The following is a 24,616-nucleotide window of genomic DNA, read 5'->3' on the forward strand; positions in this document are numbered from 1 at the left end:
GCACTGAGTTGAGTGAGTTTCCTTCAATTCTTACTAAAAGAAGTTTTAAATACAGGCTGAAAGACTTAAAAATTTTTTGGGATTAAACCGCAAAAAAAGGTAATTAAAACTTGGATTCTAGAAAGTTACAAATGGACTAAGGGTCCAGATAAATTTGAAATAAGATTTTGAATTTAATTATAAAAATCCATCCCATGGGAAAATGCTTTTGTTCTGACTTCTTTTTTTAATGTAAGATTTAAAAAATTGGACACTACAGGGAACTAGAAGGAACTAAAAATTACAACTAAAGGAGAAGAATACTGAAACTTGACTTAGGAATATGAAATGAAGAAAAGTATTTTAATATTGATATATTGAAGGATATGTTTGAACAGTGCTCTCAAAAGTGCTTATTTCTATAGATAAAGTTAACAAGATATTTTGGAAGAGGAACAAGTTTTCCCTTACAAGATTAAAACTGATCTGAAAGTGGATTTAAAAATGACTATCAAGCATGGGAAAATCAGAAGTCCAGGCAGTTCAAATGAATATAAAGGTTTATTGCAAGCTTATGCTCTCTACAAGAATCTGAACTGCTAATGGTCAAAGCAACTGGGTGGTAGATAAGAGTCAATGGAATTCAAAATGGCCTGAACTTAAATCTCTTGTAGATCAGAAGGGACTTGAGACTGATGGTGTGTTTGACCCCTCCCTTGCACTCAGTCTACAATGACAAGCTACAAGAATGACATGGAAAAAGATGTTACACTGGACATACAAAAGAAACCAACTGATGTCTTGATAATTAAAAAAGATACAAACCAAGAGAGTGATCTGGATAATATTCCTATATTGGATTTACAAAAGAGGCTTATTAAAACTTTGAAAAAATATGTATAAAGGGAACAAGAAAAATAATAATACAAAAATCAAATTCTAGGACATTATTTGAAAGGACCAAATATCAAGATTTGTAAAAGTAAAAGAAAGAAATATAAAGTTATTTCATTGGGTCAAAGTTAAAATAGATATGTTGTTATCTCAGATAACCCTTCATGGACTAATTGCTAACTGGGACTGAAATGACAAGACTTGAAGGATTTCTTTACAGATAAAAATGGGATATGAGAAGACAACAGTTGTTATATTTTAAGGGCAGATGATATTGTGGTTTACTAGCAGTTGAAAAACTGTACTGAATAAAACTGACTTGTAAAAACATAGCTTTGCTTTTATGGTTTTTGAAGAATTGGCATTTAGCCAATGAGCATAAAAAATTCAATAGGGAAAAGTCACATTTATATTTAAATAACATTTTATGTGCTGTTCTCTATTGCCTTATTGAATTTTGGAGTGGTTTATCAGCAATGCTCCAGACTACGTTATACATTATTCAGTTCTTTAATGTAGTTGGCATCATTAGCATGACTTTATTTAGTACCTTTTGGTTAGGATTCCAGAAATCCTGGAGACTAAGCCTGAACTTTTTAGAAACAGTGGTTAGCAGTTGGCATTTTTAAAAATGGTGGTTAGCAAAACCAGATAAGTCTTGTTTTTGCAGTTCTATCCCTGAAAAGAAAAGCTTCTTCCAAATGTGCAGGTATACAAACAAGCTCTTTACAGGTTCTCCCCTTGCCACAAAAAGACCATGTAAGGATGTGTCAAAGGTGCTTTTTCAAAAGGCAACTAGGCTATCTTTTTTCCCTTGAAGAATATGTTTCACTTCTCATCCAAGAAGCTTCATCAGTTCTGATAGCAATAGCACTTAGACTTACATACTGCTTCACAGTGCTTTACAGCCCTCTCTAAGCAGTTTACAGAGTCAACATATCGCCCCCAATATGGGTCCTCATTTCAGCAACCTCCGAAGGATGGGAGGCTGAATCAAACATGAGCCAGTGAAAATTGAACTGCTGGCAATCCACAGTCAGTAGAATAAGCTTGTAATACTGCACCACCACAGCTCCTGATGAAGCTTTTTGGATGAGAAGCTAAACTTCTTCTTCCTCAAAGATAAAATAGCCCAGTTGCCTTTTGAAAAAGCATCTTTGAGACAACCAGACAACCATGATCTGGATGACTGAGAATCTCCATAGACACTGTAGAGGGATATTTACTTAGTGCATGGAGTCTGCAAGTATCATTGCCATCTGCATACAGCCACATCCTCCTTATGGACCTTCAGTTAATTTAGGGAATGTTGATAAGGAAGGGACTGCAGCATCTCCTTCATCCTCCATATATTCTACTTGTTGATGCATCAAGAAAACTTCAGATCTTGTCATAATCAAACGAGGAACATAAATGCTTCTTGAGATATATTTGAAAGCCTTATTACAAGATACAGAATCCCTGATTTTAAGATAGTTCTCCACATTTATTAGCACGTCTACCTGTGTTAAGAAAAGGCCATTAATTCCAGAAAAGAGAGGATAGAAACATACAAAGTACTCTGGGCAGGGGAGCAGTCCTGATTTGCAACCATCACATAAAGCAGCGATGGGAACATCTGTGGCTTCCACATCTTGCTAAAATATAGCTTCGTCAGTAGTTGAACACATGCAGAGATGGTAGGGAAGTCATACTGTTTGGATAGTCCACAGTAATAGCTGCTTTGCTGGGAGATAAGCAAAAGAATCTGTGCTAAAAGCTCTCAGTGTCTGTGATTCACTTCAGTGGAACTAAAATGTCCTCTTAAAACACAAGCAAATCTTAGAGCAATAGCTTTTCTCTCAAAAATCTAGGGGACAAAAACAGTAGTAACCACCAATTTCTAAGCTTTGCTGGAAGCGTCAAACTGCTGCCAGCGGTACAGGTAGCAGAAAGTTGACTTTTAATTTAGACCTGCAGATTGACAAAAGAATGTTGTTAGAATTAGTCCACAAATTGGGAGGAAATATTTTGTGTAAAAGATTGTTTATTTTTCCTTATTTTTTTTGTATCCCACCTTTTATTTATTTATTTGTATCCCACCTTTATTATTTTTGCAAATAACTTAAGGTGTTGAACGTATCCAACACATCCAACTCTTATTTTCTCCACAACAACAATACTGTGAGGTGAGTTGGGTTGAGAGAAAGAGTGACTGGCCCAAAGTTACCCAGCTGGTTTTCATGGCTAAGGCAGGGCTAGAACTCACAGTCTCCCAGTGTCTGGCCTGTGCCTTAACCACTAGACCAGGAGTCTCCAACCTTGGCAACTTTAAGACTTGTGGACTTTGACTCCCAGAATTCCTCAGCCAGCAAAGTCCACAAGTCTTAAAATTGCCAAGGTTGGAGACCCCTGCACTAGAACAAATGTGTTCCTGCACTGAAGCTATAGTCTCTCCTTTGCATTTGTGGTTTATTTATACTTCAGGTATATTATTTCTCTTCCAGAGAAGCAACACACAGCTAACCCAAACATTTTCTGGTTGCTAAAGTTTTAAACAATTTCAATACATTTTTTTTTCTTATTTCAGCAATTCATGAATTTCCTCAGGATTTTTTCAAAAACAAAGAAAGGCAGCAAGGAGCGGTATTGCTTCATATTCTTGGTGTAAGTATTCCTAGAATATTTATGTATTTGTTTGTTTGTCAAACTTGTACAAGATAGCAGGTATAAGTATGAACATAAACATGAACAAGGAAGTAAATACAGATAAATGGGGACAGTAAGACAGGGACAGTAGGCATGCTGGTGCGCTTATGCACGCCTATCTGAAGCATACTCAAAATATACTCAAGTACTTATTTACATTGAGCGTGATGGCTCACATGGTTAAGATACTGAGCAGGATACTGAGTTGGAGGTTACCAAGCCCGCATTCAAGACCCGAGTGCTGCTGCATGGTGGGATGATCCTCCAGTCATTTGTTGCTTGGCGGGGACATGAAAGGAGCCCCCATGGATGTGCCCCGGGCAACGGTGTTGTCACCAACTAATCCTTGCAACCCAGATGGTGTCTTCAACAGGAACAGGACAGGGGAGACCTATTTATAGCCATCTCTTCCAGAAGGCTTTGGGGATGTATATTTTTCTCAGGCAGAGATTAGACTTAACCAGGATGATATCAGATTCTTTAAAGGAAAAGCAAAGTATCCTAAGAATATTGCAGAAAGAATAGGACAGAAATAAAAATGTTCTGAAGATTGGCAACTCACTTATGTATCCATAATATATATGTATCTAATATATTTAAACAAATTATAAGCCAATTCACAACCTTCAACTGGTGCAAATCCACTGGTGTGTTTCCAAGCTCAACTCATATACTTTGCTACTCCTCTGGATTTGGTTTTTCACTGGCTGGATCCATTAGATTAATGGAGAAAAGAAGTCACCAAGAACTGTTCAGGGCAAAAAATCCAACAAAAGTTATTTCCTCATTTAATTGCTATGATCCAACCTACTTTGCATATCGCTCCCTCCAATATTTGGTCTGTGGCCTCTGGATATCAAAGCACTGCCCACAGGTGGCCCTTACCATCTGCTTAAAGTTTGTAAAGTTTGCTCTATATTATTGTTGCTCCTTAAAGATTTTGGTTTATATTTCTGGCATTTCACCTTTGCTTTTTTTCCCTCAAAAAAAAAAAAATCAACCTTGAGAAACTTTTCTGACTTGAAAAGCAGTACAAAAAGCAGTATTTTATAATACCAAAACACAGCTTAATTTTGCATTCCAAGATGGCTCCCAAAGAATATCTAGGCTCAACATTTTCTAGTTTAAAGATCCAATAGGATCTTTAATGGTGAGGTGACTGTATGAGGCTGCCAGTATTTTCTTGTCCTACATTACTTGTATCTAGTTTATTTTGTAATATTTTAATCAATATATCTGCTGTGTGTCTTTTCTACAGGCTCTGTATATGTTCTATGCCTTGGCTATTGTATGCGATGATTTCTTTGTTCCATCTTTAGAAAAAATTTGTGAGGTATGTGAAAATAATTTTCATCTTTCTAAATCAGTTTGTGATATGCTAAGAGAGACACCTTGCAGGGATGCAGGCTGACCAAATAAGCCCTCTGTTAATATATTGCCCTATGTATAGCTTGCTCCTATTTGTTGAATTCTATTCTGAAAGATGTTTAAATCTCAAACAACTCGATCTCGATCTCAAACGAAGATTGAGAATCTCCATAGAGGTTTAAATCTCAAAGTATTTGACTTTGCTTTCCCTTCTTCATCAGATATACAGATTCTGTAAACTGGGCTACAGCTAGTGAAATATTGAATTCTTCTCTTTATTTTTCCCCAGAAACTACATCTGAGTGAAGATGTTGCAGGAGCCACATTCATGGCTGCTGGAAGTTCAACCCCTGAGTTATTTGCATCAGTCATAGGTAAGTGTTAAGTTAATAACATGGTTGTTATTAACAAGATATGCAAATTCTTCCCATAAGCAGATCACAAAAACAGCTAGTCTACAGTTAATTTCCTGTGATTGTCCTGTGATTTTCAGAATAGCTGTACCCAGTGGCTATTTTGGATTTTGTTAGGAGTCTTCCACTTCCACTAAAGCATACCTGGGCATGGTTTACCAGGGTGTGGATGAGATCAATAAAATAATTATATTTGACTTTATATCTGTCAAATTAACATTAAATGAAGTTAATGTGATTATGCTTATAAATAATTTTCCTGTCTGCCATGTTATAATTACAATAGACTTCTGTATCTCTCCACCAAATATACATTTGCCTGTTATTGTAGATATCCTTGCACAGCGCATCTTGTGTCCGTAGTTCATATATTCATTTGTCTCCCCTGCCTGTCCTATACCAGTGAAGACCATGCCATCTGAAAAGGTTTTCTGCTGTTAGACTGATTTTGATGGAATCATTATCTAACACAGGAGTCCCCAAACCCTGGTCCATGTTTCCAGCATGTCAGAAACCAGGCCACACAAACAATCAAAGAAGCCCCATCCATGGGATGCAGGCAACATGGAAACCAGAGCCCCTCTGGTCTGCAGCCCCTCATGGTTAATAACAACCATGTTATTAACTTAACAACTGCAGTGATTCACTTAACAACTGTAGCAAGAAAGATTTTAAAATGGGTCAAAACTCACTTAACAAATGTCTCACTTAGCAACATAAATTTTGGACTCAATTGTGGTCGTAAGTTGAAGACTACCTGGATGATCCTGGATGGTCATGTCACCCTTCTCCCACATCCAATTAAATTTTAAAAAGCTTTCTCTAACTAACAGCGGGAAAGAGCTGGCCTATTAGACATGTGGACTTCTTAGGGGGGCCTGTGAGATTGCCAGTCACTTCCATAGTATACTAATGCTCCCTTCACTTTTGCAGACTAGAAGGTTATTTTCTCAGGGAATCATAGATGCCTTTTCAGCCATCAAATCCACTCTTATCAACTAGTTCGGTGCTGGAATTCCCATTAAAGATTCTTGACAAATGTCTGCCTTGGGGAGTAGAGCTCACTGCTTTTACAGAATTGACCACCATGTTAGACCTGAGACATGAGTAATAAATTTCTAAATTCTTTTAATCCCAGCGAAAGCTAAAACTCACCATCCTTTCTCTTTTTGTGTATTCAACCAGGTGTGTTTATTACTCATGGTGATGTAGGAGTTGGAACCATTGTTGGTTCTGCCGTTTTCAATATCCTCTGCATTATTGGTGTCTGTGGAATCTTTGCTGGGCAGGTTAGTAGAGTATATTCATTCATTCATTCACTCATTCATTCATTCATTTTCCATTATGTAGGGGAATGCAATATATAGAAAAGAAAGTACTTGAGTGTGGTTATTTTACTTACAAACATATAAGTTCTATATATAAGGTATTGTGAACTTCCATAGATTCTATTTCAGGCTTAGCTCTTACGCAAATGAATCAACTTGAAATAGTTTTATAATATATATAGATAAATCATGATATGGGTTAATATAAATGTTATGCTGAGAAAAAACTAGAATAGTAACCTCAGTGACTTATTAGAGAACTGTGACAATTGGGATTCTGTGTGTACATGTGCACTTTATTGAACCACAGAAATAAACATAATAATGTTAACTTAATAATGATAAGAAAGAAAGCATATTTTTATGAAGGAATTCAGCTACAAAAATTTTATCAGATGAATCACTATGTTTTACTATTGGCAATTATTTTACTAGACTTTAGAAAATATTATTCTTTTAAATATGTATTTTTAATGTCTGATATAAACTGTGGGAATCCTTACAGTTTACATTGGCGTTAGAGTACAGAAAATGAATAAAGAAAAGTTCTTTCCTGTCTGTTGCAAAACAATTAAGGACTTCTTCCTATTCAACCATAGTTCTGATCATAATCTCCCACCCTCCGTTGCCAAACGGCAATTGAAGTGAGGAAGGAAAATGTTTTAAATATTCTCTGCAAGTGGTTGTTCTAATCTTGAATGATATTAACTGCCTAGAGTCATTGGGATACAAATTAAATAAATAATGATGGTTCTAGCAAGCTTTTGATGTTTATAAAACACCCATGCAAAAGGAAACTGTCTATTTTAGCATCATGCATGTAGATCAGGAGTCTTTAAACTTGGCAAGTTTGTTATAGATTGTCCTTCTCTTTTCAGAAGAGAGTTAGAGAAATTTTTCTGACCAGATGCCCAGCAGATGTGTTGGGCGTAAACCCTCAGAATTCCCAATCAGCATGAAATAATGCATCTCTTGATTTAAAAAAAAGGGTGAAGCTTTTTTCTTGTATCTACTTCAACTCATGAAGTAGAATCCAAATGAACTAAAATATTTCATTATACTGTAGTTTTGTGATTCTGACCCTTCTTGCTGTCCCTCAGAGGACTGGGAGTTTGTAGCTGCCCTACTAACCTAACCCACGAAGAAGGCCATACATCAGCTCTAATTCTTGCCTTCGGGCAGATACAACATGATCTGATGATTAATTCCTGTCTTTTGTTATGGTCAGATTACTGCTTGATTGCTATTTTGGGGTCATCAATTTTGAGGGACAATGGAACTATTAACTTGTGATACTCCTGATAATTCCCAGAGAACTTTGGGGAATTTCCTGAGATCTTGTTGGGCAGTTTTCCTGAGGCCTTAGTTGCCAAGTGGAATACTAGGGTGATAGCAGTCCTAGATAGTACTCAAGCAGTCCTAGATAGTACTCAAGCAGCATCTCCCAGATCATGAGATTGCAGGGAATTTATCAAGGTGCTATGGGAAATAAAGTGGCCAAAGAGACACTTAGAATAGAATCCCACTATTTTGAAATTAGGCAAAAAAAAAGTGTGGTCAGACATGGGTAAAAGCTGAGATCTGAGGCCAATATTGTCTCCATTTTTACTGCATCCTCAGATTGTCATTTATCAACCCTTTTTAAAATGACCTGAATTATCCTTCTTATGGAAGGATGAAAGAACAACTGCAAAACAGGCTAAAGTTTAATCCCAGGAAAGTGGTTCTTTGGTTCAGGATAGGATTGTATTATCCCAGTCAAAACTGGTTGGTTATCTGTGGGTCCTTCTGGACTCTCACTCTTGCTGAAGGAGCAGGTAGCAGCCTTGGTTGTGAAGGCTTTCACACAAATACACAGTTCCCAGATGAACCTTTTCATCTCCCCTCCTCTTGAGATTATACCAGCTTCTTCCTTTTTAATTCTGTGTTCTGAAAACCCCTGGCTAAGATTTATTTATTTATTTATTTATTTATTTATTTATTTATTTATTTATTTATTTATTTATTTATTTATTTATTTATTTATGTCAATTGCTTACAAGATAATAGGTATAAGTAAAAACATAGTTATGAATACATGGATACATATAAGAAATAAAAAATTAAAAAAATCTGGCTATTCCTAAAGGCTTGAGGTGGGAGCTACAGTAGAAAGGGAGTCCCCGTTGTTATGGTTTGCTTATTCCTTTCGGATACCGTTTATTGCATTGTAATCTGTTACTTCATCTTTTTCTGTTTGTTATTTCAAGGTACTGTTTTTAATCCTCCTACTGGAGAGTATTTTGTAAGCCTCTCTGAGTCTCCGTGGATTAGAGTGCTGTATAAACCCTAGTAAATAAGCAAACAAGCATGCAAGTAAATAAATAAATAAATAAAAATCCTTTGCTCTGTCCGCTTGGCATTTATGAGCATTGTAGATCTAAAGCAGACTCATGTTTAATCTCTAAGTTATGTTCCAAATAACATTTTTTTCTTCATAGAAAATTTAAATGTTTCTGGTAATGAGCAACAGCCAAAGTTTTACTGCCTTTATTTCATAAGACTTATAGTTAAATGTTAATTCTATCTTTAGTCTCAGTGGAAGCTGGCAAAGCTTCACTCAAGTGGATGTTAAACAGAGAAATTATTTTAACAAAGTTTTGGTAACTAGCTATTCATTCATTTATTTGTAACTTTGAATTTGTTCTTTATTCTGTTGTTTACATTGCAATAGATTTAGATGCATTTTAATTGTGGTTGACTAGTACCCTATCTAGCCTTTGTACTGTTTTTAAAAATAATACACAGATTGATTGAAATTATTCTTACTAGAATTTATTAAAGTGTTTCACTTTAGCAGGATTGTGTCTGCTTCATTTATTACTCTACTTCCTTATGAAGTACAATCATTGATTTTCTTAATTTTCTGTTTCTAAATGATGCGTAAAGTGCTTTACTGCATCTGTAGTTCTTTTAGTTTTTTTTTTTTCAGGAGATGGACTTTTAAATTGAAGACTTTAAGCAAAGTTGTTTCTGTCCTCTCACAGTAATCCCATTGAAAATTGAGTAACTGCTGCTTAAGTAAATGTACTTTTTAAGCAACATGCCATACAATAATTATGCAATTCCTTTGATTCACTGGAATGAAGATCTTGTTAGGAACTTTTCTTACATCAGTTTGGAGCAATACTTTTCCTGTTTAAAAGGTCTAAATTTCCTGTTTCCTGTATTTGTGCAACTTCATTCTTTGCGATGGAAAGAAGTTTTGAATGATCACTGTTTTCTGATGTCTTTGGAGTATTGCTTGTTCTGTAAACATATTTTTCTCTGATGGAGCTTTTAAATAGATAAAAATCTATTCTGGAAGTTAAGGTTTATTATATAAGCTGAGCTGTTTATTTGATCCTTCACCACAGTAATTATTTGGAAAAAAGTTTTGCGTGTTATTCTAAACTGATTAACTGTGGTTTATTGAGCATGCCATGTCCACACTTTGTGTTAAGCAAATCCAGGCAAAAATCATTGTAGTGTCAGCTCTGGAAACCTTGTTCAATGCTGCCACATAGCTTGAGAAAGTGGGAGGGGATGGTTTTAATTGAATAGCTCTCGGTAGACAAAATAGAATTCTTTTGTTAGTTCAAGGTTATAGAGTGTCACGCAGGAATAAAAAGGAACTTTCTTTGGGATTGGTTCATGTGATGTGATGATGAGGGAAAGGGGGATGGTTTGTAGTTTGGGACATTGTGAGAAGTCTGGGAAACTTTTAGTTTTGAGATTCCACAGATGTGCCAGGTGCTATTCTAATAAAGGTACTTTTGAGATGAAGCATTTCTCGGAGTTACTGATTGGAATGGAGGTTCCCTGGAATGCTGACATGTAGCTTGGCAGAATGTGTAAAATAGGTGCTAGTAAGCCAAGAAAAAAGATTTATAACATAATATTCTTGTTCCTTTTGGGTTAGGGTTAGGGGGACTGATGGAGAAAGAAAGGCTTTTTTGTCACCCGAAAGACTAACAAATGTATTGCTTGATACTTTGGGAGAGTGTATAGCCCACTTAATCAGATGCTCAAGAGGTTGTCTGAGTGTCAAAGTAGGAAAAATTATGTTAATTGTTATTGTAATTAAATCAGTTATTCATTGGTGGGTGATAATAGGGAATACTAGGGTTTAGTACCCATTCCCACACATAAGCATAATTGTCTCTATATATTCATAACTTAGAATGGCATGAACTTTCTCATTTATGTATATGGGCTACAAACCACAAATCCTACGCTACAACAAATATCTCATTCTTTAAGATGCCACTTTTTTCCCCCCAACAGACTGACACACTTATTTCTCAGTCAATAAACTACTTACGTTTTCATTCTCCCTGACTGATTGATTAAGTTATTTATGTTAAAAATTGAACAAAATTCCAAAAATGCAGCACACCCATTGCACTAAGGGTAAAGAAACACAAAATATGCTTTATTATATAGTTTCATCTTGCATCCTGCCCAATGCATGTAGACAGGAGTGGGATTCAACTGATGTTACTACCTGTTTGGTGACCATGTTTTGCGTGCGCATGCATGCTTGATGCGCACTGCACATGTGTGTAAACAACCCAGACAGCTGAAAAGCACTATGCATAGGTGCGCTGCATTTGAAAAACCGCTTTTTGCAGCTGAGGTTGAAAAAGCAGGAAATAAAGGACAGGTAAGAGCCCAGGCAGGCAGGTGGGCCAAACAGCAGCAAACACAGAACCGGTTTGGTGTTTGCTGCTCTTCAGAGCTACCAGTTCTATAAAGCTGGGCAGAACTGGTAGCATCCTACCCCTGCATGTGGACAGAAACAAGTCCCTCCTACAGACTGGCATGGGCAAGTCCATAGAAAGGAGGATGCTGTTCTCATGGGCAGCCATGGTGACAAAGAAGACACACTTCCTGCGTCCCATGAAATAGCATTGTTTTATTGATAGGATCCAGAGCGTGCCAGCCCTATCAGGGACTCTCATATGATTTTTCTTTTGAGAATGTAAAACTAAAAATCAAGATAGAACAAGATTGTGTAGGAAAATACAGGCTCAGATATACATGTTCTCCTTCCTTGAAGGGATACCTTTTAATTAATAGCAGTAGCAATGCTAACTAGTAAGTGATAAGATTGTAGTGAGGTGTGAATGCATATATGAGCCTTATTTCATCAGCACTGTCTGGTTTCAGAATCTGTGGCAACATCTAAAATCCAAGCATTGCCAAGATAGAGCTTGCTATATGGAATAATTTGTATCCTTTTTCTAGGTGGTCCGTCTCACTTGGTGGTCTGTGTGTAGGGATTCTGTCTACTACACTCTGTCTGTAGTAGTCCTGATTGTGGTAAGTTTTGTCAGTTTTCTTCACCATGTTCTGGAATATAGCTGAGCTTGAGATTTTGGTTCTCAATAGACCTCCTTGCAGAAGGACTCCTTAAAAGACAAATATGGTGGATTTCCCCATTTAAAAAAACTCCCACACAAAGGATCTTGGGAACTACCCACAGTTGGTTAGAAGATGGGAGACTATATAAACGTTTTAAGTAAATAAGTAAATGAATAGATAAATAAGATGTTAAATGTGTATGCTTCAGTCTCCCACAACCTGGTACCTTTTAGATCATGTGAGAAGGCAACTTCCTGGAATGGCCATGGTAGCTGAGAATGAAGAGATGCATTCAAACACATAACCATCTTCTTACTGTTTACAGCTGCTCTTGCTTTTATGTTTTTAAATGTGTTTGTTATTTTAATGTTGTAGCTGTCCAGGATAATTTACTTGAAATAGATGCCTATATAAATTGTTAAATAAATAAATGCGTCTGGCCATTAGCAGATGGGGCAAGGGCAGTGTGTCTTCTGCATTCTTTCATGTGTTTATTAAGGACAACTTGGAGTTAACTCAAATTTCTGTATAGGCAAATTTCCATTCAGCCTGAGATTCCAATGGTCCCATTTGTCAGGGATGACAAACAACCAGGAGCAATATTAGAAGACACTTTGCTATCATTTCCAATCCCTAAGCTGTAGTATGGTCCTGTGTTAGGAGATTAGTAGGAAATTTAAATGACTGCTTAATCCTGCCATCATGTGACCTGAGAAGGACATCAGCTGTGAACTTTTGAAAGGTGTCCAGGGATGCTAAAAGTTGCTTTTAGCATTATGAACTATTGCTTTTAATTATTTTAAGGTTGGCTTTGTTCATGATAAAAACCAATTAATCCTCCCCAAATAAGCCACCTACTTGCCTCTGAAGCTGCCAGATCTTGACAACTGGCAGCCAAATGTAATGCAGAAATACCACCTTCCCAATAGTCTAAACTAAATTAAACTGTATACCTATTTTTTCTTAGTACATATTGTACTGAATTTTGGATCTGCGAGGTATTTGTTCTTTAAAGTTGGAAATGCAAGAATGGCATACTGCTTTTTTATTTTAAGGAAATCTTCTATTCACAGGAATTACTTTATTCCAAGCATCTTCAGTGCTTTCTAATTCATGGCCTCTTAACCTAGACTTTTGCAGCTCTGCCCACTATGTAATTTAATCACTGTCTACAACAAGCTTTCCAGCTTGACCTCCAATTCTCCTAGCTTCAAAGTCTTGGAGTAGTAATCTTAATATTTTATTTATTTTATTTTATTTATTTGTCAATTGTTTACGAGATAAGTAAAAGTGTATACATAATTATGAATACATGAAATGAGTACATATAAGAAAAATAAAAGAAAAATAAAAGAAACAATAGGACAGGGACGGTAGGCACGTTGGTGCGCTTATGCACGCCCCCTACAGACCTCTTAGGAAAGGGGTGAGGTCAATAGTAGACAGTCTAAGGTTAAAGTTTTTGGGGTTTGGGGAAGAAACTACAGAGTCGGGTAGAGTATTCCAGACATTGACCACTCTGTTGCTAAAGTCGTATTTCCTGCAGTCAAGCTTGGTGCGGTTAACCTTGAGTTTGTATCTGTTGTGTGTTCTTGTGTTGTTATGGTTGAAGCTGAAGTATTCATTGACAGGTAGGACATTGCAATGTATGATTTTATATACCATGCTTAAATCAGACCGAAGGCAGGCGTAATTCAAGGTTTTCTAGTTCTAGAATTTCAAGTCTGGTGGCATAAGGTATTCTACAACAGTAGAGGAGTGGAGAACTCTTCTTGTGAAATATTTCTGGACTTTCTCAATTGTGCTAATATCAGATACGTAATGTGGGTTCCAGACTGATGAGCTGTATTCGAGTATTGGTCTAGCAAATGTTTTGTATGCTCTAGTTAGTAGTGTGATATTACCAGAGAAAAAGCTACGTAAGATTAGGTTAACAACTCTTAATGCCTTTTTGGCTATGTAGTTGCAGTGGGCACTAGCACTTAGATCATTAGAGGTGAGTATTCCAAGGTCCTTTACAGAGCTTGGATCATCAACAAGATCTTGACTATTCAGCTTGTATTTTATTTTGGATTTTTTTGCCAATATGTAAGACAGAGCATTTATTTGTTGAGATTTGAAGTTGCCATTTGTTTGACCATTCTGATACATAGTCAAGATCTTTTTGAAGGGTAGCAGTATTGTCTGTGGTATTGAACAGCTTTACATCATCAGCGAAAAGAACACAGTTGCTCTTAATATGATCACAGAGGTCATTTATGTAGAGTATGAAGAGAGTTGGTCCTAGAACACTGCCTTGGGGGACACCACTATTGACAGGTACAGAATTTGATAGGACACTCCCAATTTTGACCATTTGTTGTCTGTTTGACAGGAATGCTTCTATCCAGTTATGCAGTTGTCCAGAGATACCATAGGATTTTATTTTTAGTAGTAGTTTGTCATGTACCACTGAATCAAAGGCTTTACAGAAGTCTATGTAGATTGCATCTATTGTTTTGCCCTGATCAAGTTGTGTAGTCCATATGTTTTTGCAGTGTAAGAGTTGCAGATTACAGGATAGCTTTTTCTGAAACCAAATTGTTTATTGGAGAGTAGGTTGTTTGTCTCTAAGTGGAGGATGATGGATTGGTTAATAATTGATTCCATGACTTTACAGGTGACGCAGCATAAGGAGATTGGTCTGTAATTTTCAACTAGGCAAGGGTCTCCCTTTTTGAAGATGGGGATGACTGTGGCTTGTGACCATAGGTTAGGCAAGGAACTGGTCCTGAAAGATTTTCAAAGATTATGCTTAGAGGTTCGGCTATGGCAGTGGATAACTTTTTTAAGAGATAGGCACATATTCCATCCGGTCCAATAGATAGGGATGGTTTTAGATTGCGTAGTGCTTTTTCAACATTGTCTTCTGTAAAATCGATATGTATTAGATCACTGTAGTTATCTGTGGTTCGGCTAGGAAATGCTGGGCATGATCCATTGCTGTTTACAAATACTGAGCCAAAAATGTGTTAAAGATGTTGGCTTTAATGGTGTCGTCATTGCAGTCTTTACCATTAGGTCCTATCAGGGGTGGGATGGACCTTGAATCTTTTAGTTTGTTGTTTACAAAATTGTAAAAGCATTGGTGGAATTGGTGCTTAGAAGGTTTTCCTCTTGTTTAATATGATAATTGGTGCATTCGGTCTTTATTTGGTGGCATAAATTTTTGTATCGGCTTTTGAAATTGGCAACGTGACCAGATTTGTTTTTCCGCCAGAGTGATCTCTTTTTGGATTGAAGTTTCCTTATTGTTATGGGCAATCTGTTTTTTTGTTTTGTTTTGGGAGTAGTTGTTGGTACATATAGTTTGATGACTCTTTTGACTTCAAGTAAAAATATGTTGTAATGGTCTTCAACAGTATTGCATCCATTGAATAGAGATTGCCAATCAAGGGATGAGAGATCGTTGTTTATAAGATCATAGTTGCCTTTTTGAAATTATAATTGGGGATCACATCATTGTGGTGTTTTTGTGTGGACGTATGTTTAGACAAAAGTCAATCATATTGTGGTCACTGCTGGAAAAGGGTTCTTTAGTTTGTATTCCATAAATTAAATTCAAACTATTGCAGAAGATGAGATCGAGGCAGTTGTTTAGTCTAGTGTTGTTGGATACTAGCTGTTTCCAGTCCCAGATTTGTAACAGCATTGTAAAAGGTTGCATGTATGGTTTCAGTTGTACATTCATTTAGGGTCCAGTCAATATGAGGCAGATTGAAATCACCAAGAAAGATAAAAGGGTATGGGCAGGATGCTGCCCATGTTAGTAGTGTATTTAGCTTGTTTACATGTTCAATGTCATAATCAGGTGCTCTGTAACATAGTAAGAATCGAATTGTGATATTTAAGGACAGTTCACAGATAATGGTCTCAGGAAGAGCAAGCTCCTGGGTAACTTGGATATTTTTAGATGTAAGGACTTTTTGTAGAAGATAGCAACACCACCTCCTCTACGAATTTCACGATCTGATCGGTAAACATGATAGTCTCTTACTGTGGTAATGGAGTCGGGGAGAGATGCATTGAGCCATGTTTCACAGACAAATATAATGTCGAATTTAGCCATATTTAGTAGGAGGAAAAATTCAGGTATTTTATTTACAAGGCTTCTTGCATTGAGTAGCTTGCATTTAAGGCCAGCAGTAGTTGGAGTTGAGGTAGTTAGGGGCGTGCATGCCTAGTCTTGGGTGATGGTGGATTGGAAGTTCCCAGGAAGTTCCCAAATTTTCCACGCTTGCTCTACCTAAAAAATGCTACTATATATTTTGCCGAGCACCAGTGGCCTTCATTACTGAAACAATGATTCAGGACCAAAAATCAGTAGTAACTGAGAATAAAACTCTTAGCTGATTCTGCCTGGAGACCATTCTATGCTCAACTTTATATGTATACATGTCACTGTGTTCCATAATGTAGCCAAATTTATTTTCACTTGAATTATGTAATTATTCCATTTTCCCCTTTCTTTTTCACTCTTTTTTAGTTTATATATGATGAGAAAATTGTATGGTAAGTGGTTCTTTTCATTTCTTCATGTTGTTTAATTAAGAGAAGTAAACTTGGACATCTGCCCTTGGGGCTAGATGAAATTATTTTTTGTAAAACTTCCAGCACATCCTCCAGTTTGGATTCTTTCTGTAATTAGAATAGAAAGATGGGGACTAGTTTTATTGATGTGTCAGTAAGGCAAGAGGTTTTTGGATCTTGAAATTTCATAGCTATTTCTAATGGTTTCCTAGCGCACTTTGCTTCATTCCCCTCACCAGTGATGGAAAACTTTCAGCAGAGTTTTCAAGGATCTAGAATCCTTCTAAAATGTGGGCGCTTTATGTTGTTAGCAAACCTTTATTTCAAATGATTTATTTATTTCACGTTTTGGGGACTCTCAGCCAATTTCCCAGCTAAGGAAAGATAGCTCCCTAAGTATCTTTAGGTGAGGTGATTCTTGTTCCAACTTAATATTTTTGATTATAAATAGTTGGGGGCGGGATTGAGAGGTCTGGCTGCAAAGGTATAAGGTAGATTGACTGATTGTATTTATGAACACTATGAAGCATTGAGAGAAAAACAAATTGCAACTGGCTGCAGGAAAGAGTGAGTAAGAAGAGGTGCAAAGAACAGATAGACATAACAACTTCTTTGGTTTAATATATGAAGTGCTAGAAGTGGAGGAAAGTGCTTATAATAGTTCTACTGATATATTCCACAAAAAATATGTAACACTACTACAAATGGCACTAGCCTTACTACTAATTTCCTTCCTTTTATTTATTTGAGGTGGGAAAGCCTTATACTCATCATTATGTATTTCTTCTATATACTTATCATGAAGTAAGTACTCTTAACTCTGTGCTTTAAATATATGTGGCTAATAGGCATATGAGCTTGCAATGTACTTTGCTAGATAACTAAGAATAGCTCACTTTCCTTGCTTTATTGCTGTTAATTTCCCCAACTAGTAGTAGATGTTCTGCTTAAATGTATATTGTCTGCAATAACTTGAGGCTCATTTTTATGATCTACATTTGGGCTATTGAAATTGAAGATGAACGAGAACATTCGGTCTTTATGATAGCCTTTCATTACCTAGTGCCCTCCAGTATGTTGGAAGCCACTTCCATTACCACTAGCCAGCACAGCCTTTGGCAGTAGAGATTGAGGTAATGGGTAATGAAGTCCAATGTTGTATTGTAAGAGCAAAGAGTATGGAATGCATCCAAGAGAAGTAATTTTCCAAAGAAACTAAGGAAGGGGTTATATATCAGAAATATTCTCCTTGTTTCTTCATATTCAAAATAGCCCATTTGAAAGAGCATTGTAAGCAGCCAAGGTAAGTAATGCGGGGAGGATTGCACAAAGAAAGCTTTAATTCAAAATGAAGCATGCTTGCATTTATGGATTTGGCTTTGGAGAATTTGAATTAGTTTTTATATTGGCTATTCATCAGCTACCCTTGCAAGAAATAAAGGCTTTTCTTTTGTATTTGTATTTGCAATGCTACAGAAATAATTAACATAATTATTTTACAGCAGTGTCATAAATCATTATATCCAAATTAGAAAACATTTCAGAGGGGAGCATAGAAATAGTTCAAAAGCCGTTTTTGTCTGTGATTCATAACCACTGGGATCATACAATCAGAGTTAGAGGTACTGCTATAAAGTTATGATGCGTTCAAGGATAATGGCCTCTTCTGAAGAACTCATGAATCTGGCCTTTTTCTTCTGCATATCCCTCAGAGCAACATAGATGTTGAAAACACAATACAGGTAGTCCCTGGCTTATGATCACATTTGGGATCAGAACTCCCATTTCTAAGCAAGGCAATTTTTAAGTGAGCCATGCCCTATTTTTTGACCTTTTTCATGGTTATTAAATCACTACGCAAATTAAGTGAAGCATGCAGTCATTAAGCAAATCTAGCTTCCCTCATTGACTTGGCTTCTTGGAAACATGTTGCAGCATTTTAGTTGCTATATATAACCTAGATATGACAGTCCCGCTGCCTGGCTCATAGATCTCTGTAATAGTCTCATTTCTTACGTGATCCAAATGAAAATGTAAGCACATTTGCTTTTAGTGGAAGAGAAATATCACTTTAATACAGGTAGTCCTAAATGTATGATCACAACTGAGCCCGAAACTTATGTAGTTAAGTCAGAAATGTGTGAAGTGGGTTTTGCTCCAGTTTACAGCTTTTCTTGTCACCCTTGTTAAGTGAATCGCTGCAGCTGATAAATTTGTAACACAGTTGTTAAGTGAATCTGGTTTCCCCATTGATTTTGCTTGTGAAAAGATCGCAAAAGGGGCTCTCAGCACCCTAGGACACTGCAACCGTCATAAATATGAACCAGTTGCCAAGCACCTGGATTTCAATCACATGATCATGGGGATGCTGGAAAGGTTGTAACTGTGAAAAATGTTCCTAAGCCACATTTCTCAGTGCCGTTGTAACTGAATGGTCACTAAATGAACTGTTGTAAATCATGGACTAATCATGTATGCATTGAAACTAGCAGGATCCAACAAGGCTTAATTTTGGCCAGATCGTGGGGGGCCTAATTATAATGTAATCATCATTAGCAATAGCTTTTCAACTTATATACCTCTTTACAGTGCTTTATAGCCCTCTCTAAGCGATTTACAGAGTCAGCATATTGCCCCCAACAATCTGGGTCCTCCTTTTACCTACCTCGGAAGGATGGAAGGCTGAGTCAACCTTGAGCCTGGTGGGATTTGAACTGCCAAATTGCAGGCAGCCGGCAGTCAGCAGAAGTGGCCTGCAGTACTGCACTCTGACCATTTCACCACCACGGCTCTTAGACAGTTATGCTCAAATTAGATGGCACTTGATAAACTGATGTATCACAATCTAACTTGCTCCCGATGGTTGTGAGCACCAGGAATGGAAGGGAAGAGAGCCAGAGCTGTGAGCTGTTCTTTGAAACCTTAGCATTTTTCTCTTTATACTTCTAGATTCAACATGAAGATGCAGAACTTCTTTACTATGAAAAGTATGAATGTTGGTAATGGCAACACTGTGAACAGTGAACTGGAAGATGGTAATAAATCTTATGACATTAGCTGTGATGATCCCTCCATACCATTGCTACGGAAAGGTAAGGCTAAGCAGACATGAGCTGAACAGGAGGTCTTGGAAACAATGCTATTCACTACTAGTGATTCGAACTCTGATGGCAGACTTCCACAAGCTTAAGATAAAATATTATTTATGTTTAATAAATGGACTGGACAAACACAAGCAGTCTAGAGTCACTCACATCTTTCTGTAATTACGTATGTATTATATACCATGTATTTATTTAATACAGAGCACTGATAAGGCCTACCATATCTGTGGAGTACCCTTCTTGAGATTTATCTCTTAAGGTTAGATTATTCAAAAGGATCCTTTGAATAATGCTCAGGATTTTTCAGGAGATTCTAAGAAGACGAGAGTTTTCAAATAATTTAAAAAGAAACATTTCTTCCAGTATTGAAGTTAATGTTAGAACATAATGTTAATGTCAGTGTCATCATAATCATGCTGGATGAAAGTTAGAATTGGTGCATCACCAATTAAGATATATAGAATATAGGTGAAAGTGCTTTCCTTTTTGCCCTGGACAGCAGACTTTCACACTGAAAAACATCAGTTTTGCATCAAATAATTAAATTCTTAACCATTTAGAAAAGAAATGGTTCTTCTGCTCCCACTTTTCTTTACACTAATATTATATGGAAAAATGGATATTGGTTCTCTTTAATAATTCTAAAAGATCTGCTTTCTTCTGAAACTGAAAACAAGATCGTTCTCTTACATACAACAACCTTCATGAGATTTGCAAGCAAAAAACCTGTTTTTACATTTTATCACTGCCTTTATTTGTCTTGCTTTGTTGCTTTCCCTGCAAGGGGGGAATATTCTAGCCACTGAATAACAGTTGCTTGTTATCCACAGAGTATGTTATAATATCTTGAAAAGACATTGCATACCTGTAACTAAAATCAAGATCTTTATGTTCATAAAGAATATACACACATCTGTATCATCTGCCATTCAAGAACTGAGAGATGCCTTATTTCTGTTAACTGAAATATGCCATGGATTGATAAACTGCTATTTCTATGGCTTTTTTAAAAAACTTTGTCAGATCAACCATCACCTGAACCAGACTTCTAAATCTTTTAGCTGTGACGGTTGCTTCCAGCAAGGATGCTTAGGATATCTGTTAATATCTCTCCAGAATCAGCAAAGCTTGGGTCTCATCTTAACCTTCTCCATTGTCTTGAGTTCAGAGGCTGATTATTGCCTGCAAAAGAGCACCTGCTCTCTGCCGACTACATTCCATGTTCTGATAGCAGGAATTCTATTACTTGAGGGTACAGATAAAAAGGAAGGTTTTCCGACTGCTATCTTGAAGCTTGTAAATTTATTGCTTTCAAGAGCTACAAGGAACATTAGAAAAAAACATGAGGAAAAAAAAAACTTCTGGTACAAGATTCTCATATACACAAAGCTCCTCAGCTGGTAGAAAATCCAATTTCAGCCAAGCCTTTTGTGCAAGAAAACAAGACTTTTATTTTTGCAACTAATGTTTATGCTTTTAGAATAACAGCACAGTGCCTCCGTTATTATGAACATTGTTTATATGCTCTGGCCCAGTCAGTAGAAACTCACAATGACAAAATACATATACACACTTGTAGTGAATCCAGATCAAATGTCTCAAGTATGTGTCCACATTCCAGAGGACTAGCCTCATGGGGTTTGTTTGTTTGTTTGTTTGTTTGGAGCAAAAACAAAAGGTGGTACCTTAACCTAACAAGCAGCAAATGTTTCATGACTTTTTTTTCATGACCCCAAGCTGTTTTTTCAGTTGCAGTTCATTCCAAAAAAATATCAGAATGACCAGAAGAAAAAGGAAAACTCCAGAGGCCATTTTAGTAGGCAGTTCTTGATAGGTGGAAATGAGAAAAGCTCAGCTGTTGAAACAATTTTCTGCACAGTGATGAAATATTGGAGCTCTACAGGAGGCTGAAGCCCATTAAGGGTTTTATCAATAAACTACTTTGCAATATGCAAGCTCTTTGTGAGAAGTTTTCATTTAAGTTTTAGCACACAGTTGAGTATGCCTCTTGGATTCCATGCCATTAATTATTCTCTACTGAGCCATATCTGTAAGATGTTTATCCACTAGATTTTGTGCACTCCTTCAATAATTCTTACATGCCACACATTCTCTACTAGATATATCTAACTTAATGCCCAGATCTGGTGCACTCCAGATCTGTTAAACTTCAACTAACTTGGGTCCCATAATTCTGGACTCATGCTGACTTGTAATTATAAAATTTAAAGGGCATCATATTAAAGATAGTGGATTTAGGTGTTTGAAGTTCTTTGTGCTATCTTATAAATGCCTACAATAAGTCATCTATAGAGATTAATATTCTTGCTCTCTCTTGCCTCCTCCCATTTAATAAGCAACAGGGTTGTGGTTAAAGGATAGGAGCATCTGCAATAGTGCTTTAGAAAGTTTCTAGCCAAATTCGCACTCAGAATTCCTGACTCGTCTCTTAAGATTCAGCCAATTTACTGTGGATCAGTAGTGCAAAGATTAAATAAGGTGCAATTGGCCTTTTATCTTATAGACTTACTGATGACCAGTGTGATTCTGTTTTGTGTTCTGAATATAGATTATGGAATTGTTCTAAACTTTATCTTCCAGTATCTATTGGTTAGCACGTTTCCTCCTTGAAGAGCAGTCTTCCTGTTATTGTTCAATCTTTCAGTCACTTTATACTCTTCATGATCAGGTGGATATCATTAAGCTGGGCTTGTCAGTCAATAACTGCTTCCTTAAGTTCATGTAAATCCATACTTGTGTTATCAGTAATAGTATTTACTTACTGTATGCTAAGAGCCACAGTGGCACAGTGGTTAAAATGTAGTACTGTAGGATACTTCTGCTGCCTGCCTGCTACCTGCAATTCGGCAGTTCAAGTCTCACTGGCGGAAGGTTAACTCAATCTTCCATCCTTCCGAGGTCGGTAAAATGAGGACCCAGATTGTTGGGGGCAATATACTGACTCCATAAATGGCTTAGAGAGGGGCCATAAATCACTATAAAGCGGTATATAAGTCTAAATGCTATTGTCATGTCCTGGTGGAGACTGACTCTGAGGGAGAGGAGGAACAGCCGACAGGGAGTGGAACCTCCTCCAGAGGTTGTGGAGGAGGCTGGGGAAGGGCAGAGGCCGGCTGAGCAGTCAGAGGAGGACCCAGGCCCATCCCCTATCCATCCTAGGGCATGCAGGGAGGAGAGGATACAGGAGAGACGTAGTCTACTTGGGAGGAGAGGGCCTTGATCCTCTTCATGGGCTGCAGCTGTGACAATTGAATAAGAGTATGAACTTGCGTACTGGCAAATGCTGGAAACAAAGCATGTAAATATCTCTAGTTTATAGTTCCTCTCTGAGTTTGGCGTCTTTCCCAGTGTGTGTTATCTGTGGACATCCTCCAGCCCTTATCTTGCCTAGTTTGTGTTGCTTTTTTCCTTCTTCGTGTAACTGTTTGTGTGGGAGTTTTTTTGTCTTCCATCAAAGATATTTGGAGCTTGGAAGCAAAGTGAATGAATAAAAGAGGCTTCACCTGTTTTCTGTGACTGCGTTTGTTTTGTATCCCACCTGGGTCATCACAGCTATTTTATCTTCTTTTCAATTATTTATTTTCAATTACTTTCAATTTTTCCAGCATCAAGGTATACTCCAGGGCCTATCAATAAGCTCTCACATTTTGTTGAGGCTTTAAACAGGATCCATTGGACCAGATCTCCACCCTAAAAATTACTTTTCCCCAATGTATTACAGTGCCAATTCTGAAGAATGCAAAACCAAAATGTACTGGTAAATTACAAGGAAAGAACACACACACACACACACACACACACACACACACCCTTCTAACCCTGCTGGAGCAGGTGATTGGACTAGAATAGATATCTCATTATCTTTCTCCTCCCTCCTTCCCTCCTTCTTTATTTCTTTTTCTTTCTGTCCCTTCCTTCCATCCCTCCCTTTCTTTGTCCCTTTTTCTTTCTTTCCCTTTTCTCTTTCTTTTCTTCCTTCTCTCTCTCTCTCTCTCTCTCTTCTTTCTCTCTCTTTCCCTCTCTCAGGCTCACCCCATTGACTTGACTTGCTTGGGCAGGTCCCTCCAATGCAGTGGGCTCAATGGGGTGGACCTGTGAGGCCGGCACCTAGAATGTGGCAGTGTTGGCATGTTTGAAAAGTAGAGCAAAGCCAGAGGTCGGTAATTTTTGCTGCAAAGAATCACAAAAGCATCTGTGTGTCCCTTGTTGTGCACAACAAGGGACAAACATGTCAATGCTATTCAGCAATATAAAATAATGAGATACAAATAAAACAAATCAACAAGAATCAGCAAAGCATCTCTGATTATATTTTATTCACTGCTAGAATCTAATCAGAGATGCTTTGCCGATTCTAGTGCAATGACCTGCTCCAGCAGGGTTAGAAGGGAGTGTGTCACGTGTATGTGTGTGCATGGCTGCCAAAACTCCAAAAACGGGTCAACTATCTCTGGGGAGGCCAGTCATAAATTATAACACTTGCTAGACAACTGGCCATTAAGTGAGGACCACTTGTATTTGGTTTGCCAGTCACCTGGCCACACCCATCCAGTCACATGATCACCAAATCACACCTACCCTGTCATGTGACCAGCAAGCCATGCCCAACCTGCAAGCCAGTCACGTGACCATCAAGCCAGGCCCACCCAGTCACTTGATCAGCAAGCCACACCCTCAAATTAGGCCACGCTCACAGAAATTTGAATCCCACCCCTGGATGGGGGGCACCGAGGATGAGTTTGTAGCACCAAGGGGGCGGTGGACTGAAAAAGTTTGGGAAACACTGTTCTATATCATCTAGTAATGAGTTATTTCTTCTTCGAGTCTAGACATTCTCAGCTATTTTCTCTACCCCATAGTTCAAAAA

At 37.4% G+C, this 24,616-nt stretch overlaps 1 protein-coding gene across 3 annotated transcripts in view; it reads left to right on the forward strand.

Moving 5' to 3' along the window:
- SLC24A4 (solute carrier family 24 member 4) overlaps positions 1-24,616 on the forward strand; it is a 123,654-nt gene that overhangs the window by 80,127 nt on the left and 18,911 nt on the right. For 2 of the 3 annotated variants that reach the window (XM_026713253.2, XM_087922104.1), the window contains exons 3-10: positions 3,443-3,519; positions 4,820-4,894; positions 5,219-5,303; positions 6,528-6,631; positions 11,939-12,013; positions 16,581-16,606; positions 17,375-17,428; positions 19,574-19,716. In XM_026713253.2, coding sequence (XP_026569038.1) covers positions 3,443-3,519; positions 4,820-4,894; positions 5,219-5,303; positions 6,528-6,631; positions 11,939-12,013; positions 16,581-16,606; positions 17,375-17,428; positions 19,574-19,716 — 639 coding nt within the window. The remainder of the gene's footprint in view (positions 1-3,442; positions 3,520-4,819; positions 4,895-5,218; positions 5,304-6,527; positions 6,632-11,938; positions 12,014-16,580; positions 16,607-17,374; positions 17,429-19,573; positions 19,717-24,616) is intronic. The other variant, XM_087922105.1, reaches the window with a different exon arrangement.

Source organism: Pseudonaja textilis, chromosome 1 (genome assembly GCF_049901715.1).
Source record: "Pseudonaja textilis isolate UNSWEBS1 chromosome 1, rPseTex1.2, whole genome shotgun sequence".
Taxonomy (NCBI): Eukaryota; Metazoa; Chordata; class Lepidosauria; order Squamata; family Elapidae; genus Pseudonaja; species Pseudonaja textilis.